Source organism: Augochlora pura, chromosome 8, assembly GCF_028453695.1.
Source record: "Augochlora pura isolate Apur16 chromosome 8, APUR_v2.2.1, whole genome shotgun sequence".
In the NCBI taxonomy this organism is placed as follows: domain Eukaryota; kingdom Metazoa; phylum Arthropoda; class Insecta; order Hymenoptera; family Halictidae; genus Augochlora; species Augochlora pura.
In genome coordinates this window covers 2,605,753-2,624,458 of record NC_135779.1, presented here as the reverse complement: position 1 = coordinate 2,624,458, position 18,706 = coordinate 2,605,753, and the positions used below count along the sequence as shown (strand labels likewise).

Genomic DNA, 18,706 nt, shown 5'->3' with positions numbered 1-18,706 from the left:
AAAATAAAGAATCGTGATACACCGTCGAAGCGTTCGACGAAGAACGAAATACGAAGGGTTTCTCGAAACGTGCCAGGTATTCCCAGATAACTATGTGGCGTAAGTAACATAATTTGCCGGTATCGCGTGTTTACTTTTTCATAATTTGCACGGAAAAACAGCCTACTTTTGAGGCTTTTCGCAGTATCCCGGCCGTTTAACTGGAGCAACGGCGAGCAACTTCGAACCACTTGTTAGTAGGCCGCTGTCTGACTGTACACGAACCCTAATCACTTTCGATAGCGGCCGGCACGGCCCACCAGGCTGAGTTACGGTCTGCAGATAAGTAAAGTTTCGCTCGCGCGGTTATTCATTTCTTTCGGCGACCACGCAACGCGTCTCCTTGAATCGGCGATCGTTACGCGAGCTGTCAGCTTATGCGTCGCGACGGAATTCGACGACGCATAATTTTGATCCGAAAGACCAGACAACGCTATTCTAATATTTCTATTCATATTTAAGCTGGTGTACCTTTGCCGATGTTTATTAAAATTTGATGAAAAATAAAAGATTTCGAAGTTCAACTTTCTAGTTCTTGGTAAGTTGGTCGCTTTTAATTAACCTCTTCAGGGATGAATTTTTATAGCGGGGAGCAATTTATTTAATTGTCTCTTTTTTATTTATTATCCATTTCATTTCATTCTATGGGTTTTTTTTCCTTATTGCTGAGGGATTCTATAATAAATAGTTTTTCAACCAAATGCATTAACCGATGCATTATTCTCCATAAATTTACTTATCTAATACGATAGAAATTTCACATTTTAAGTGACATTTTTGAAATCGCCTTTTATCAGGACATTCGACTCGAACGCCCCACTGTGCGACGGCGACAACGGTGTTGATCCGTCTTCGTCTCGTTGGCCGACGGCTCCAATAATTGAGCGACTACGAGCTCCTCTTTAGTTCCATTAAATTTAATGCGTCGCGGAAATCTCGCGGCCGCGACGCCGTCGAGGACCCGTGCATGCGAATTAATTTGATGAAAGTTCCCCACGTCTCGAGTATTCCGGCGCGGAGAGGATCGAGTAACGAGCGATCTTTAGGCAACCGGGAAAAAACCGACGGGAATCGAAGGAATGAAACGACGAGCCGGACTCGCGAACGTTACGCGGTGATAAACAAGGGAAACGCGAGGCTCGCCCTCGACGGTAATTGGACTTAGCGGAAAGGTAAGAGACTCGTGATGAGAGTCTTATGGAATGGAGAGAGAGAGAAAGGGAGAGAAAGAGAGATGAGTTAAGTGATAGAGAAAGAGAGGTAAAGGGTGAGAGAGGAGAGAGGGAGAGAGACAGAAACACGTCAGTGTACGCAGGGCAGTGCAATAAACGAGAACGGGAGCCGGATCGCGTGACCCGTCGCGCTTCCGATGCCTCGGCCGATTAGGCCAGTCAACCTAACCCAATTAGCGAGAAACTGTTTCCCTGAATTTCTTTCTAATCCTTTCGATCCCTATTTTCACCGCTCCCTCTAATCAAGCGGCTCGGAGATGTATATTTAATGCCCGTGGGCAAGTTTGTGCAATGTTTGGTAATCCTTCAGGGTTCCTACATAATTTCCGTCGCTTATCTTCGAGCCGCGATGAATTATTGAGCAGTGCCAAGCTAAATTATAATTGAAAATGTTTGTTTCACAACAGGATACTTTACGTTAAAAAGAGAACCCATGAACCAATTCGGATAATTGTAAATATCCGACTGGTGGCACCGAGAAGAATCGCGTTCGATTGGAAAGGAACATTTTATATTGTTCATAACTTGGGTTTCCGTGTAAATTTTTTAAAGGTATTTAACTTATATGAAAGCTATATGTATCTACTTCGAGATAGGCTAATTTAGAATTTTTTGAAATTCGTGAAAACATTTCGAAAAATTGAAAAATATCGACGACTGGCTCGGAGAAAAATCATTTGCTTTTGACGAATATCTTCAAACCGCTTTTCACCTGTATTATAATTATTAATATAATATTTTAACGTCACTCGGCTATAATTTAAGCGAGAAATGTCTATTTTTAGACAAGGTAGTTCAGCTTTTCAAAAAAATTCGTCGCCGTTTCGAGAGATCGAATAATCCTAACGGCTGGCACAAAGAGAAACGTGTCGAGTTGCGAATGGAAAATTCCAACGAGTTTGAAAACCGTGCGAGCAAATCCACGGGGGCTTTTAAAATAACTACTTAAATTAAATCGCCGCGATTCCGTTCGCAACTGGCTCGGCTCGCATTGATATTTACTTCGGTAATATTCTCTTTCCGTTTCACGATTGCCGGAGGGTTGTTCGACATAATGGATTTTTACATGTGCTGGTAACGCCTGTTAATTTTTGTAGGAAATTAAAAATGGGTTTGACAGGTCGCGGTACTTCGCCGAGCTAAAAGGGAACTTGAATCTCCCCGGGTTCGCGGTGGTTGGTTTGGGGGAGGGGTTAACGACCGGTTGAAAGCTGGTTAGCATGGAGCAAAAATTTGAAGGGAATGTTGTTTCGTTTGCAGGATGTTGGGCGGCGTGGGAGGTCGGCACATGTCTACGCGCCGGCGGGGCAGTAGCTCGCTGGTGCGTGGAGGTGTGGGCACCGCAGGGTACGGTGGACCAGGTGGTTCCGGAAATGCCAACAACGATGCCGCTGCTTTACCACCGGATGCCCAGAGATACGCCGCCAGGAGGCGACGAGCGGTTACCACCAGCGACCACAAGAGCTGCGCCCTTGTGCAGACTCGCGTCAAGATTGGGGATATCATGTGAGTTGCTCTGCGATCTCTAAATTCAATAGAAATCCACGAAATATATTTACAAATAGAGCGCACAAATTATTTAGTACCAACAAAGATACAAATCTAACTTATAGCAGCTTAGTCTTTATTCTTACAAATTTCACTAAAATATTGAAACATCTTCTTCGTCAAGACAGTCGATGAATTATTATCCGAAGTCTGCAAATTATATTTTCCGTTTCAAATGAAAATAATCACAGAAATAGTAGCAGAAATGCAGAATAAACCTTAAAATTGTTTAGCCAGATAATACCGACGGAGCGAATTATCCTTCGAATAAGGGTTCGAACAGGGCCAGTTGTCCCAGTGGCGAAAACCTGAAACTGTTGGCCAAATCCATCGATAATTTCAACTGTTTTATCATGTCGCCGGTTTGGTCGGTAAGGTTGAAGGAAAAGGTCTGTTATATCCACAATTCCATGATTTCTAGATACGATTTTATCCAACGACACTTTCGCTATATGTGATCATACTTATCAACCGTCGTGTGAATAGGATTTTTGTAGGTTCGTAGTACCGACATTCTCTGAACGTTCAGTGGCGCCGTCTATGACAACATGGATGAACACTGACGTCATTTAGTACTAGAATTTCAGTGCTAGATGGCGGGTAATGGCTACTATGAGGGCGCTCTAGTCTGATTCGAATCGACATAGTGTTGTGAAAGGAAGTATGCAGCTCGCAGGAATTTTGTTTATTACTTACATTTAAAAGTGATGTGCAAACGTGAAATTGTTACCGAGATACGTGCTATTAGTCAGGCCAAGAGAGAAGGAAATGTCTGAATGTCTGAACACGGGGTATCGCGACTTAAAGGTAAATGAAATTTCAATGTACTATGTACTTTCAATAACAAACTGTGCCTCTGATACGAAGTTGTCGTTTGTCTATCGTATAAAGGGAAACATTGACAAACAAATCCATGCATTCTTAATCGAACTATTTAACAATTTAATTGAAAGCAACTTTTTGGTTCATCTCCAAATATTCGTGGAGACTTTAGAAACATTTATAAGTTCGATAAACCTTCGAACATAGCATTGTATCATGCTTAAACAGTTACATTTATCATCCAAGTATTCGTTTACCAAATTCTGATAAACTGCAAATAATTGATTAGCCACAATGCCGCCAAAAGTCGTTGGCCCGATAGTATAAAATGGCGCCATTTCTAGCGGTAAGTGGCGGCGCCAGTGGTAAAACTTGGAAGCTCGGTTAGGCGGTCGACCACGTAAACATCAATTTATAAATTCTACGTTCTGCAAATTGTTTCTCGCATTAGTTTTCAATTAATTCCATTTAATATTATCGTTTATCGTTTCTACTGCTGTTCTACGAGAAAACGATCGTAAATCGAGACGCATCGATCCACAGTTAGGGCAATTAATAGGGTCTGGTTGATGGAAGATGGCAGCAGCCGGAGGTTGCGGCTGACCATGCCCGGGTATACACTACTGCGGCTGAATTAAAGTCTAATGTATCGTAGGTGTGTGGAGTTTCGGCGCGGGGTCCCTTTTAGACTATCGATTGCCGTTCGATTGTTTGGCCGTTTCCCTTTATATTTAGCCTGGACCGTGGCAGCCGATCGGGCTTATTAATTCATTTAGAATTCCGATGCGCTCGATGCCCGATGTGTCCGCCGACTTATTTCCTGGCGGAGTCGGTCGGCACCGTCGTTCGGTCGGACGGTGTCGATAGGATCTTATTTTCCGCGGACGTTTCCATCGCATCGACCGGCTCTGCATCGTCGTGGCTACAATAGCAATCGACTTTGTCCGGTAGATTTTCCGGAAATAGACGGGTCACTGATCGCCTCCCCGCGATCAGTCCTCGCGACCCCACGCAGCCTGGCGTCCCCTTTCCAACGGGCAGAACCAGCAGCGTGCATGTGCACCCAGAGTCCCGTGCATTTCCATCGGGTACGACACCTGTCGCAGGTGACCGTACGAGCCCCACTATAAATAGCCCCCGCGAAAAGCCATCGACGTGTACGTGGAACTAAGTCTGCGCTATCGCCAGCCAAATCGTCAAGGTTCTCGACCTCCGTCCAAGATCCTCTTTCCCTCGGACCTCCATCGTCTCCTCCTCTCCACCGCACCCTATTTCGTCAGCGCGTCGTCCTATCCTCGTTACCGAACGAATCAATGTGCTCTCCCGCACATTCCTCGATTATCTCTGCGAGAATCGGACACACACACGCGCGCGCGCGTTTCCCGCATTCCTGACGGTCCCAACTGGCGACGGCGACTCTGGACACCTAGATTCCGATCCCGTTTCAGTTACCTCGTAATCGCCTCCATCGTTATCTCTTTCTATCAAAATGAAGAAGAAAAAACAGTTCGCGCTCGCTGCGAATTCGTCGTTACAGCTAACGGTGTCAGCGCCGAGTCTTTGCTTCAGGGAAAAAAGGGTATAACGTAGCGTGACAGCTCCGATCTCTTCGACAGCGACGTGGCTCAGAGTCTGCGAGAAACCGTAAGATCGAAAGTAGAGCTCGAGGAAGACCCCAGTGGCGGAGACACGTTGTCGAACGCGACCGCGAAACTAGGTCGCGATCGAATTCTCGCGGCTCGGTCGTCGGCTGTTCGACGGGGAAATTCGACTCGGTGGTAGCGGGGAGTACTTTGCACCCTCCGGCTTGGTTTCCGGTTGCCTCTGTTCCACTCTGTTCCAATCTGGCTCTCTCTCTCTCTCTCTCTCTCGGTTCCTCTCTGTTCCCCCCTGCCGCTCTCTGTTTCCCTCTGTTTTCCTCTGTTGGCCCCTGTCTTGCTGTCGCGGAGAGTCAAGCCCGAAAGCTGGTTGCCAAACCGCGGCGCGGCCGGATTCGGGGACACCAGCGACGCGGGATTTCGGTCCTCTTGCCCCGATATTTGGCCGAGGCATGTCCCCTGTCGTTCCTCTGTCCGCGCCCTCGGCGGCCCTACCGATTATCCGTGACTCTTTGTGTCACGATCGTGAATCGAATCGAATCGAATCGAATCGAGTCAGAGTCGTGGAGTCGAGTCGCCTCGGTCGTGTGTTTCAGGCTGGTTGCCGGCTGCCGCCGTGAATCAATACCCGCATTGCGCGTGCCATCCTTCCTTCTCTCTCCGCCGTGGTCTCTCCAGGTCTCACGCTCTCTCGCAGGCTACCCTCGGACCTCCTCGTTCCTCTCCCCGTCCCTGCTCGCTCTATTCGCTCTCTGCCTCCGCCCCCCCCGTCCCCGCCCCTTCCTCCCTCCTCGCCTTCACCGCTCGCTCTCGGTCCCCCTCTGTTTGCACCCACTTTTCCACCCTCTGCCACGTGTTTTCCTCCTCCTCCCTCTCGTTCGAACCGAGCCGAGCCTTTCGCTCTTCAACCCTCTGTCGTCGTAGCCGTCGTCGTCATCGTCGCCGTTTTCTTTCCTTCTTTCCTCTCCTACGCCCCTCCACCCCACCACCCCCGTGCCCCGGGATCCTCTTCTTCCTCCCTCGGCTGCTCCCACAACCACCTGGTTAGCTTCGGGGAAGCCTTCGTTCCTTTCGAAACACAACCCGTCCCTCCCTCCTTCCTCCCTCTCTCTGTCTTTCTCTCTCTCTCTCTCTTTGTTCAGCTAGGAGGTACGCTGGCTTTTCCTCGTGCTGTCGCCGCAGGGGGTGGCAACGGGGTAGCCAGCCAAGGAGCGAGAACCGGAGACAGCCCCGAGAAGAGAAAGTGACGAGCATGGGACGCGTGAGCCGGTTGAACCGCTTCCAATGGGGGGGAAAGGGGACCGTTGCCAACCGAACGGGGTTGCATACAATCCCGCTTCTCTCTCTCTCTCTCTCTCTCTTTCGCTCTTTGTCTCTTACCCTCACACCCCTTTCTGAATAAACAAGTCCCAGTTGCACGCGGTGTTGTCCCTGTAATTTGTGGCTAAATGTCAACTTTTCAACTTTTATATTAAAAAGAATTTTCCCGTTCCCTTCGAACTGAGAAACTAATTGTTTTTATTATTCTTTATAGGATATCAAATGCATTTTAATTTCGATCACTTCGAAAGATTTTATTAACTCACGGAGAGAAACTGTTACGAATTTGAACTGTGAGAAAGTTCATCAGAAGTTGATGAAAAATGACAGCCGCCAAACTTTCCGCAGATGTAAATTATATATTAACGAGCACAGCCTTCTGTGACTGGACTTGTGCTACAGTAGTTGGACTGGAAGTTTCAACAATTTTCCTCACGTTTTCAATAATCTGCTAACAATATCGTTGGAATAAAAGTTCATCAATGTTCTTTTTCCTACGAATTCTAATATATGAAATATTAGAAGAAAAATTTTTATGACAAATAATTAAAGACGTCTAGATTTTTTAAACATTAATATACGTTTTTCGCTTTATAAACAGCCTTATAAGCTTTATAATAACGCTGAGGTAGTGTTTCACACAAATTACCGTTTTCAAGACTGCTGTGCGGCGTGCAGCTCGCGAATCGAACTCCGCGCGACCCTCTCTCTCTCCCTCTCTCTCTCTCTCTCTCTCGTCTCCGAGGAATCTCACGGTTCGCGCAGGGTTTGCAACCCCCGCGAAGAATCGTGGGACCATCCGGGGTCGGTAAACCCGGCGAGGGCTGCGCCAGCGATCCTCAGCTTCGCGTAGATTCTTCTGGGAATGATATCTCCTAATAAGACGCCAGCCGGTAACGAGTGTCCGGCTACCGGATTTTATTCCCGTGAAATAAAACGTCGCACCGGCTAACGCTCCTACCAGACGATCTCTCCCTCTTCCGCGCTCTCGTTCAGCTTTCCTATCTCCGTCTCTATCGCCGGCTCCCATAAATCTGTATTAGAAACACGACATGGAAAGCCGCTTGGCCGGGACACCAGAGATGCAGCTCCGTTCGATCGAACCCGAGACGCCTCCACTCTTTTTCCGACCCTTGGCGGATCTCCTGCCTTCTAACTAAACTTTCGAATTTTATTAGGTCTGATTTAGCTGCGAAACATGATCTACAATCCGGCGCCGCTTGTTCCGTGTTCGCCCGCCCCTATTTTTATGCGACCGCGTTCGAATAAACCGCGGTGTTCGAACCGGAAGATCTTCCCCTAACAACGCGTTGTAGCCCTGACTGCGGTAGCAGGCGGCACTTCGGTGTCGAAGCAGTAGGGCTTTGTCGGTAGCAGCCTCGTCTGCCGCCAACCTGCACGGGATCGGGCTCATGCCGGCGACTCTACCTCCTTGTGGTCCCCGCTGGACAACCCTGGCCGGCGCTAAGCGACGACCAGAGTTGACTAAACGAGTCGCTTCCTTAACAGGTAGATCCAACTTGTCCAATGAGACGTAAAAGTCGAGGGCAGGGTTTTTCCAAGTCGTTCCGACGTAACATCTAAGTCGATGGTTCTCTTCGTAGTGATTCTCTCTGGAGAGTAGATGCCAAATAACATCTGGCGGGCCTATGCTGATATGGGCGAAAGCCTCAGGTGCAGCGGGGTGGACCTCAGTCCATCCAGGCCACAGTAAACTACGCGCTGTATAGTGGTTTCATTCGATAAATTAACTGTTCGTTATTTAAAAATTTATATCGACTTTCTTGTAGCAATTTTTATGGTAAAGGAGAAAACAGGTCACGTTTTTTACAATTTATAGTTAAAACAATATTTCAGTCCACGTCTAAAAACGTCGTCCACAGATGAGAACCATGATTATTCAAAACGGCACCGCGGCCGTAACCGCGCGTACCATTAATTAATCCCTTAATAATGTTAAAGTTGACGTCAAGACGAATTCAACGACTTACATAAAGCGGTCTGTAAGTCTTTTAGCACTTAGCTAACCGAATGGGGAGATCTCCCCGCTTTGAATGTAGTCGTTTTACAACGGAATGGAGAAATGTCTACGCTAATCAACATTACAATTTCTTCAATTTATTTTAACCTTTCCATGGGGTACGAATATTGATGAAGTAACTGATACCGCATAAGTTTACTTTAAACTTTCCACTGAATTAATTCGTTGAGTCAAATATGGGTGACACTACTTTCTGAACAATTTTGAGAATTCATTTCTAGTGTAATATATTTGAACAAATTAAATTTTACTACAACGTTTCGGGTGCAAAAGAATTCTAATGCGATCCCCTATGATAAATATTAACTTTCTAGTTTCACTTTAATTAATTAAATTACTTCAACTATGTGAGAATTTTAGTGACTGATTATCGGCGCTGAACGTGTTACATAATGTACCAGCTTGGAAACTATGAAACGGGCGTTTTTGTTTAGCCTATATTCAGCTGCAACGCCCGTTTCATAGTTTCCAACCTAATACTTTACTTTCATAAATCTCTTTACCTTTTCGGCACTATCGCGAAAGTGTTAACAATTCTGAAATCGTTACAAAATAGCAAGCTAGTGTTTCCATCAGAACCACCGCGCCGTCTTTCCGATGCAACTTTCCGATGCAGCTGTATCAAGACGATCTAGACACCGGCCATCCCCTACCTCAATATTTTCATTCGCCCACACCCGAGCGAACGACTGCGTATGAATCATTCTTTCCGCGAACGTGATCAACGAGAACAGTCTGCGGGAAGTTGCCGGCGAACCGTTCACGAAGTGGCAGACGAGAGAGAGATGCGGCGGGCGTTCGCGAGTGCATTCGTTCGCGCGAGAAGATTCGCCGGATAATAAGCCGCGGGAAGGGAAAGTTTCGAGTTCGCTCGAATGTGTCGTACACAACGGCTACACGGTCGTGCACGTGCAAGTTTCGATTGATCGTAGAACCGGGCGGTATCGTCGAAGAAGGAGGCGAAGATCGGCGACGGAAGTTCGTCGGAGCGAGTGCACGCACATCACGTGTGCCGGTAAGCAGGTTAAGGCGAGAAGGAGTGCGCGGGAGCAAAAGATAGAGCGAGAGAGACAGGGAGAACGGGAGATAGAGAGAAAGGGAGATAGAGAGAAAGGGAGATAGAGAGAAAGAGAGAGAAAGAGAGAAAGAGCGTAAGATAGACGAAGAGAGAGTGAGAGAAGGAACGAGTGTGAGTAGCGGTTGGAGGGAGAGGAAAGATTAATTTGCGAATGGCCGATCGAAAGCGAAAGAGACCGGGGACCACGCGGAAACCTTATGGTTCTCTATCCGTCGGCATAAGGAGACGTAAATCCGTTTGGCACCGCTCCGTGCATAGCGCAGCCCTTACGTTAGAAGACCAATAGATGACGAAGCTGACGGGGTTCAGATGACTTGACTTACGAAGCCCCGACCGTGCGCCCGCACCCGCGGCCTCCGTCTCTCTCATCTGGTGCAACGCACCGTTTTCCTTTCGTTACACCGACGCTCCACGAACAATGAAGTCGTTACGAGAAACAGGTCATAGAATCCGCTCCACTTTTCTTCGGCCCGCTCGTTGCCGACGGTCTGGGTTAGCTATCCGCGACTACGTCCTTGTTTGTACGGTCTCCCCGGCACCAAACTCCGCGGCTGTCTGCCGATTCGCCCTCGGGGGACATTGCCAGGCCCCGCTATCCCCAATCCTCAAAAATTCCCGAACTCCGGCTTACTCCTCTTTCAACGTTTCTGGTGGCTATCTGGTAGCAACGTTCAGCTATTCCTAGTTTCAGAGCAGATCGGCGAACTTTATCTGGTTGCTCATGGAATGCTCGTTAACCCTTTGCACTATAATAAGGATTCGTACTCGTGGTGAAGGTTTTATGCAAGAGCTACTGAATACGAATATTATTAATTTCTTCTACGTCGAAATAAAAATAAATTCTTTAGCTATCAAAGTGTATAGAAACGAAGGTAAATAAAGACAATACGAGAAACAAATATTGTCTGGTCCTATTAAGAAAATTATTAAGTACGAAGAGGTACTAATTCGTCACAGCATGAAAGGAGCTATAGTGCAGCGGGTTAACTCGCCTCGATTCGCTTCTTGTTCGAGCAACGAACGTATTAAACATTTTCTTCTGAGTAATTCAACCTGTCGTGACATTCCTGAGTCTCGACAGAATATTTCTTGATATTTAGATACTCAATTTCATTATTAGATAATTAGATAATTTAATTTTAATTAGATACTTTAATTTTATTTTTAGTGGTGTTTTTCTGACAGTCGAATACATATTGTAACTCTAGAAAATTTCATTAATATATATTGATCACAAAAATAATTTACATTTCTACTTGTCAAAGGAATTCTGTATCTTTATAGATTAAAGTCACTTGTCGTATAGCAAATTTTTAATAAAACTGCTCCGTCGTTAATCTGTTAATGCAAATAGAATTGGTGGATCTGAAATTCGTTCGTCTCCTCCCTAACTTTTTGAAGCGATGTGATGCTATCTTAATAATCTTTTATTTCCATTTCATTCTATCAAATAGTTGAATCTATTTATACATGAATGATAATTAAAATTAAATGATAGTTATAAAGAAACAGATCTACAGATTTACGTTAGCGATCTCCATTCGCTGGCGAGAAAATCCAGAGAGTACGAGCGATCCGGCTCGAACGTGTTAAAGACTATGATCTAATCGTTCAAATCGTATTTGGGGAGGAAATCCTGACTAGCTGCTCGTTAGCGACGAAAGCGATACGAAGAAGTGGATTTTCATTCGACCAGCAAATCGGTCGGCTCTTTTTCTCGCAGACACTCGAACCGGCGAGATTCCGTGGACGCGCCCGTCGAGGTGAGAAAGCCGAGGCACACCGATCCGTCGCGATCGATCGATATCGAGTCAACGAAGCGAAGTCCTCTCTCCCTGGACGATTTTAGACCAAGCTGCTCGATCGGCCGTGGCGTGCCGCGCGACCTGACGTCACCTGCAAGCTTTGACAGACCGATCGAATGATTCGATTAAAATTCTCTCGCTCGAATATCATCGTCCATCGAACATACCGAACCCGCGGCAAGCTGCTCGAAGATCCCGTCCAGAGAGCCGCCGCCGCCGCGGCGTTTCGAATCTCTCCTCTAACCTCTTAGGAACGATGCGCCACTACAGGGTGTCCCAAAAGTCAAATGAAAAATTTGGGGTTCCCGAAGTCATTCGAAGTAACCTTTTTCTTAACTCGAATACAATTCGCGACCTTAAGAGTTACGTCAAATGGCCTCAGGAACTCCTCGTTTACCGATTGTGAATGATTTTTGAGACACCCTGTATAGTTGCTTTCGCGCGTGGCATCTTATATTACGACACGTCACGCTCAATTGTATCGTGAATTATTGGAGTAAAATATTATAGTACACGAAGATCAGATCTTAACATTGAACCAACCACCACCGGTCGAATGATCAGTCTCACATTTTCTATTTTATAAATATTCTAATCATAAATTTAGCAAAATTTAGCATTGTTTAACAGGTTGAAATCGAAAAACGTATCGCTCGACAGGACGTCTCTATAATTCGAATCTTGTTACCGAATATGTCTTCGAGGTGTGCTTAAATCCTGCATTTGTGTCGTTGTCTCCAGTTTCGAGGACAGTTGTCCTGTAATTTTCGATCGGTCACAGCCTTTGGCTGGTACCAGCAGAGAGTGGACGGTCTCCGACAGGTCGGCGATGGTGTCGAGAGCCTTGGACAGGTTTATTATAGAGGTACCGAAGGGAGCGTGCCGGTGCAGGACGACCTTCTGAAGGCTGTAACGCGTGTGCGAAGGATGGTACTGCGTCGGAACAGAAATAGGACGGTCGCGATTAATGGGTCGAAGTAAACCGTACGCGCTCGAACACGGCTAGCAAGTGGGACGAAGAGAGAAATATATATATATACATATATGTACATATAAATATACATATACGAAGAGAGAGTATGTATGTTCATATATATATATATATATATATATATATATATATATACAAAGCTAGAGGGAGGGGGGAGAGAGATGAAGCTCGCAGTCGATAAGCAGGGCAGAGAGAGAGAGAGAGAGAGAGAGAGAGAGCGTGGTCTCCGAGCAAATTTAGGTGCGTCGAGCGCACCGTGTCGCCCGGCGTCGCTCGCGATATTTCCAAGACGTCACGCGGAGAGGACGCGTACACGCGCGGCTCCGCAGTCCGCTTCGAAACAATTATTCTTTGAAATACGCTCATTGGAGTTGTTCGTGTCGGCGGGAAGTCGTTGAAAAGTTCCCCACCGGCCGATGGAAAGTTCGTGCTTTCGTGAGCAGAATTTTTCATCACCCCCCCCCCCCCTCTGCCTGCTCGCCCTCCCGCCGCGCCGTCCCTCGCGCTGTGAACTTTCGCGATTACTTTATCTTTCGCAGCCCGTGGAGCAAGAAAAAGAGAAAGAAACGAGGACCAAGGGAGAAACGGTCGGAGAAACCCGTTCGTGGGGTGCCCGAGAAATGGTGGCCGGCGTCGCGAGTCTCGTCGTTGACCTTAAATAGGGTTCACAGTTTCGAGGGGCTAACGAAAACATGATAATTGGGCTGCGGGATTTCTGCGTTTATGGCAAAGCTAGACAGAGTTCCGAGCAACGAAGACGTCGGAGGAATTTTAAAATTGTTTGCGCGTTTTAATTTAATGGTTAAGACTTTGGAGTTGAGTGGTGATTTTTGAGCATCGCTAAAATTCTTCGTTCTATAATAATTTTAGTAGTAATATCACGGTTATATTATCAACGAAATTTAATCTGTTTAGCTGTATACACAATAATATACATATTATATTATATTATAATATAATATAATAATGTACATAGTCAATCTCCACACGTGCCATAAAACACTCAACCCTGCCGCACGTGGACACACTGCACGATATTTATAAATTTCTCATAAAGAATATCAGTTATTTTCGTACACATGCATCACGAATGATAAGTGACGATCTAATAAATCATAGCCGAGCGATCATTTGCAAACCAGTAAATCTCCGAAGTAAAATTTAAAAAAAGAAACAAGGGGACAAATTATGTATAACCAGAGATCATCTCCGAGTTCGAATCCTTTCGGTCTCGGGCATCGAAAACCGTACGGTATTAAAAGCAGGGACCTTTTTAGCGCCTCTCGCGAACTTAAGTCAACCTTTGGCTGCTTGCTCCATAGGAACCCGTACTTTCACCGGCGCCCTCTGACCCCCGACCTTTCCGGGCACAGATCAACGACGAAATTGGCCGCGCTCTCGCGTATAAGGTTAGCGGCGGGGTCCGTTCGTTAGCGAGTGCAACAGGATGCACAATTATTAAAGCTGGTAACGAGGCCGAGCACACACCCCCTGCTGCTCCTATACCGTACTACCGTCCGCCCGTAATTACTCGAACGATGGACGATCGTTTCGTTGCACTGTAGCGTCCCGATTCGCCGGCGAGCCGATCCGACGCCGCCGATCTTCCGCGAGTCGTACGCGCGGACGGCCGTCGAGCGTTCCGGGCCAAGGTTTCGCGGTAATTTCTTCTTGATCGACGCCGAATGTGTTTCGCGGAACGCTTTGGACAGGGTCCAGAGCGCGGAATCGCGGAACCGGAGCGACTCCGCAAGGACGCGACCGTTAAACCGACCGGGGAACCAACCGGGCTCGATCCTCCTCGAAATCCAATTGGACCGCGTTTTTACGCGAGTCGGATCAATTCGGGCAGCCCTCCATTAGCAGCCCTTCCTCTCTGTCGACGAAATTTTCTAGGAATCCGCCCGTTCCCGGTGTAATTCCTCGACGCCCGGGGCCGACGCCGCTAGAGAAACGGCCCGTGTCTCCGCGGAAGCCGGATAACGGGACCGATACGCTGCTCCGAATCGGAAGAAACGAATCGATCCCGGCCTAGAATCATCCCCGTGCCGACAACCAGTTCCACGGTTGTTCCTATTCGCCGAGAAAGAGACAGAGAACCGAGGAGACCCTTCCCGGGAAGGCAAGACGCGCTCGACGGCGACGCTTTCTTATCTACCGTTCGCTGAATCACGATCGGTTTTTGTCTTTCCGTCGCCTAAATTACGCTAATTACGGTAGGTAGAATCATCCAGGGTTCGCACCAGGGTTTTGCACCTGTTATCGCGACGGAGGAAGTTATTGGCAAAGTCGATGAGAGAACGATGACGCACAGTTTGAAATGACATTTAACGAAAAAATGAAAAATGTGTTCTCTGGTATACAGCATTTTAGCATCTGTTGGGCAAGTACGATACTTGCACTTCTCAACAATTTTTTAAAATATAGATAAACCCGACGCTGTCGCAATTATTTAGAAAAACAACACAATTTTAGTACCACTTCAGAGTCGCGCCTCGACGGCGAAGGGTTGACATGAAAGATTCATGGAGGGGTACTACATATTCCATAGTACTTTCCTCTTTTACACGTTTTCAATCCGGGGATACAAAAATTGGGACAGCCGCTATAATTAGAACATCTACCCTATAAAACATTGCTTCCTTCTTCGTTACATATGCAGCAAGCTGCATCCGCACATTATTGCCATTAGAATCGCTCGTTTTCGCGACGAACGCTGCGAACGAGATCGCAGTGCTTTTTTGCGAAGGCCCGTGGCATTTTAATGGTGAATCGCGGAACCGGGGGAACTTTCCAAGCGGCGAATAGAGTCTCGTGGCATAGATAGGACGTGGGAGATCGCGTCTATTATTGGCCGGGGAGCGGGCAGGGTTAGGGCGCCGCGATCCAGCGCGACGACCGATCGATCAAACTTTTCGAGGCGGACCGTCCGCCGCGGGATCGCGCGCAAACATTTGCAGTCTGCGCGGCTCCCGGCGCAGCTCGCGAGGCCTGGCCTCTCCGCTCGGGATGCGAATTAAGCGGCAAATTAATTGGTTCGTCTTGGTGCGCGGCGGTGGCGGCAGCGGCAGCGGCCCGATGTTTACCCTAGTATCGATTACTAATGGCTGTTTGCCCTGCAAAGTTTCGAACCTGCTCCCGTTGCCCGGCTGGCTGCCGGCTCTGCCTAGAGCCACCATAACCCAATAACGGAGACTCCGTCGACGACGAGTCCCGCGAATTATGCCCGTCGAACAATCGCGAAACCGCCCCGTCGACGATCCCGAAAAATCCAGGACGAGATCGGGCGGCGCTGCACGTACGCGATCGGTTGCAAATAATAGGTTCTGGTTAAGTTAAGAAAACCTGTTCCTAATCGGTTGTTGTCGGTGCCGCGGCCAGCGATTTAACCCTCGCACGCCCTCCGCTCGTTTCGACCCAGTTCGCCGAATGCTTTGCTAACTCTTCCGTTTCCAAAGTCGTCTCTGTCGCTCTTGCGAAAGCTGGCGTAATCTGGCATCGCAGCGTTTGAATCGCGCGCTGTTTCAATTTCATCGGCGCCATTGATTTTCGTCCCACGATAGAGAAGTTCCAAGAAACGAAACTACCGATTGGATTTTCTTCGACCGTGGATCTTCCCGCGTAATAAAAATTGTACCGCACCGATCGCATGGAGCGTAAGCTTAACAATCCGACTTTTGACTGTCATACGTACGGTCGCGCCGGAAAGTTACGTTATCGCATTCTCGAACGGAGAAACTTTTTTGATGTCGGTCCAAACGACTTGAATTCGTTTAACATGTTAGACCGACTAGTTTTTTTAGAGAACGAGGGTATAACAATTTTTTTAAGTTGCAATTGCTTGGAATGGTAACAAGATAAGATTAGATAAAAAAGTTGAGAAACGTTATCTCTTAATCTTTGTATCATTTTAATTGATTGCGTTCTAGAAACATTTTTGTAGGTTTATTCTGTAGAAAACTAGTCGGTTTAACGTTCCAGCAAAAATTCTAATCGCTTGAACCAGTTTTTAAAAAATTAAACGATAAGGTATTAGTATATATTTTTCGACCCGAGTGTACATGGGTGACGAAATTACTTCCTCTGACTTGAAAATTAATTTGTACGCCAATCTATCACTGTATCTATATCTGTATACTTTCTATCAACCCTCATCCCTTCTATCACTAAATCCGTGTAACGAAAGTATCAATTTTGACTCGAATAACCCTTTACCGTACCATTTTCTTTGCAATTATAATGATTAGAACTTTTCCGTTTGTAATAATTTCTTAGAAGAAAAGGAAACTTCGTATTCATGTTTAAATATTGCCGAATATGATTTAACTCTTTGTATTCGAAGCCATTTTAACTGCAATCCTAAAACAACGTTTCTGACATATAACATTTCCATTATACGACGAAATGTATTTTCTGCATACGAAATTGAATCTAGTAACTCGTGCAACAACAGTTATACTTTTAATAATTCTTGAAATCTAATTTTTCATAATATAAAAATTATTTTGAAACGTGCTGTCACAATTTTAGTGGTGCCTCTGAGTCACCACTCGAGTCCAAAGGGTTAATTCTATCATAGAGGAATTTAAATCTCTATAAATCCCCATCGCGACGCATGAAAAGGGTTGAATAACGCAGTTTACTTTTATTTAAATTTTAGAATCATTTGCCGCGACGGTCGCGGTATAAAATAGACAGTCTCTTCCGCAACGTATAATTTTTACAAGTCGAAACAGCTTCTCCAAACTGACACGTGTACCGTTTCGTGGTTCATGCTACCGCAAATGCATAAAATCCGCAGTCAACCCGCGAAGTTTCTGCGAATCGTCCGCGTCACGAGCGCGTACGGCTTTTCTCAGCAGCGATCGCTTTTCGAAAGTCCAATTCCCCGAATCTTTGGGAAAGGTTTTCTGGAAAAGTTCGTGGGGACGGTGTCTTCGAGATTCGCGGAACGGCGGCGAGCGTGGACGCGCATGTATCGCGAGGTAGCGAAGGGTGAACGCGGGTGTATCGCGTGACGTCGCTCTCGGCCGAAAATGATTAGCCCAATTATCTTAATTACTCCGGTCCCTGCGCTTTTTCGTGCACGAAAAGCACCGGGGAACGGGGAGGGAGGGGTGCGGCGGCTAGCCGGAAATAGACGGCGAAACCATTTTTTTTCTTCCCCGTGCTCCCCTACCTGGCCGACCCGCTGGCCCCGCTGGCCCCGCTGGCCCCGCGCGCACGGGGTGAATTGACGAGTATTTTCGTGATAGCGGGATGAAAAGGGACAAAAGCACGGAGGCGCGGCGCGGCGCTCGGTCGCGGTGGGAGCGAGACGCGGCGAGAAATCGATCCCAAGTACGCGTGCACTTTGACAACGTGACCACCACGAGGATGCATTCGATGCACCATTACGTGTTGTCCGTCCGTATCGCTCCCCATTCGATCGCGCCGCTTTTTCCTCCTGTTTTTCACCGTCCACCGAAATGCGGGACACGCGACATCCATTCCGTGAAAATCTGACTGCGCGATCAACCTTGATTTTTACCGACAATGCGGTTATAATTATAATTGTCCCGTTTAACCCCTCGCGCTGCAACAACGAGCCAGACTCGCGACGAACGTTTCGCACGTAATTTAATAAATACGACTGGCCGATCGATTATTCCAAGCCGACAAAAAATTTGAATCTTCTGTTGTCGATGTCGAGGAGTCGAAGTAAATGATGATAATCGAGACAGAAAACTCTACTTGTTTCTCAAAGAAATGATTAAGAACGAGGAAGAGCTAATCAACGCAGTTCTTAAAGGAGTCGCAGCGCAAGGGGTTAATCGACGAGAGGAAGACCAACCCTGACGCGTTAAAACTAGACCGCGCGGATCTTTCTACAAAATTTTCACTTTCGAGAACCTCTTTTCGAATATTCTTAAAAACTTAGAATGGCTCACTCGAATTTGTTTAAAAATGGGCGTGTTAAATATCTATCTAATATTATATTAAATAGCGAAGACCTCATATAACCGTCAAATATGTAGTTTGAAGATTACAAAGCATAAAGCTCTAGCAATATTATATCTTGACTGATGTGATAATCTTTGAATAAACAAAGGAATAACCGGATTGACCGACAAGAGCGGAGCAGAATTACATTTTCATTGTAAACTTATTTATTCTTCGAAATATACGTGGACCGACAGGAAAATTGTGTGTCGAATCAACAATTTGGAAAGCGAAGAGCATTGTCCTCCAG

At 46.6% G+C, this 18,706-nt stretch overlaps 1 protein-coding gene across 15 annotated transcripts in view; it reads left to right on the top strand.

The window, feature by feature from the left end:
• The first annotated feature begins 2,532 nt into the window (after nucleotides 1-2,532).
• Nucleotides 2,533-18,706, top strand: part of Cac (calcium voltage-gated channel subunit cacophony) — a 119,234-nt gene continuing 103,060 nt past the window's right edge. For all 15 annotated transcript variants that reach the window (XR_013494751.1, XM_078189421.1, XM_078189418.1 and 12 more), the window contains exon 1: nucleotides 2,533-2,777. Coding sequence is in view for 14 of the 15 variants with exons in the window: in XM_078189421.1 (XP_078045547.1) it covers nucleotides 2,533-2,777 (245 nt within the window). In the remaining variant the exon portion in view is untranslated. The remainder of the gene's footprint in view (nucleotides 2,778-18,706) is intronic.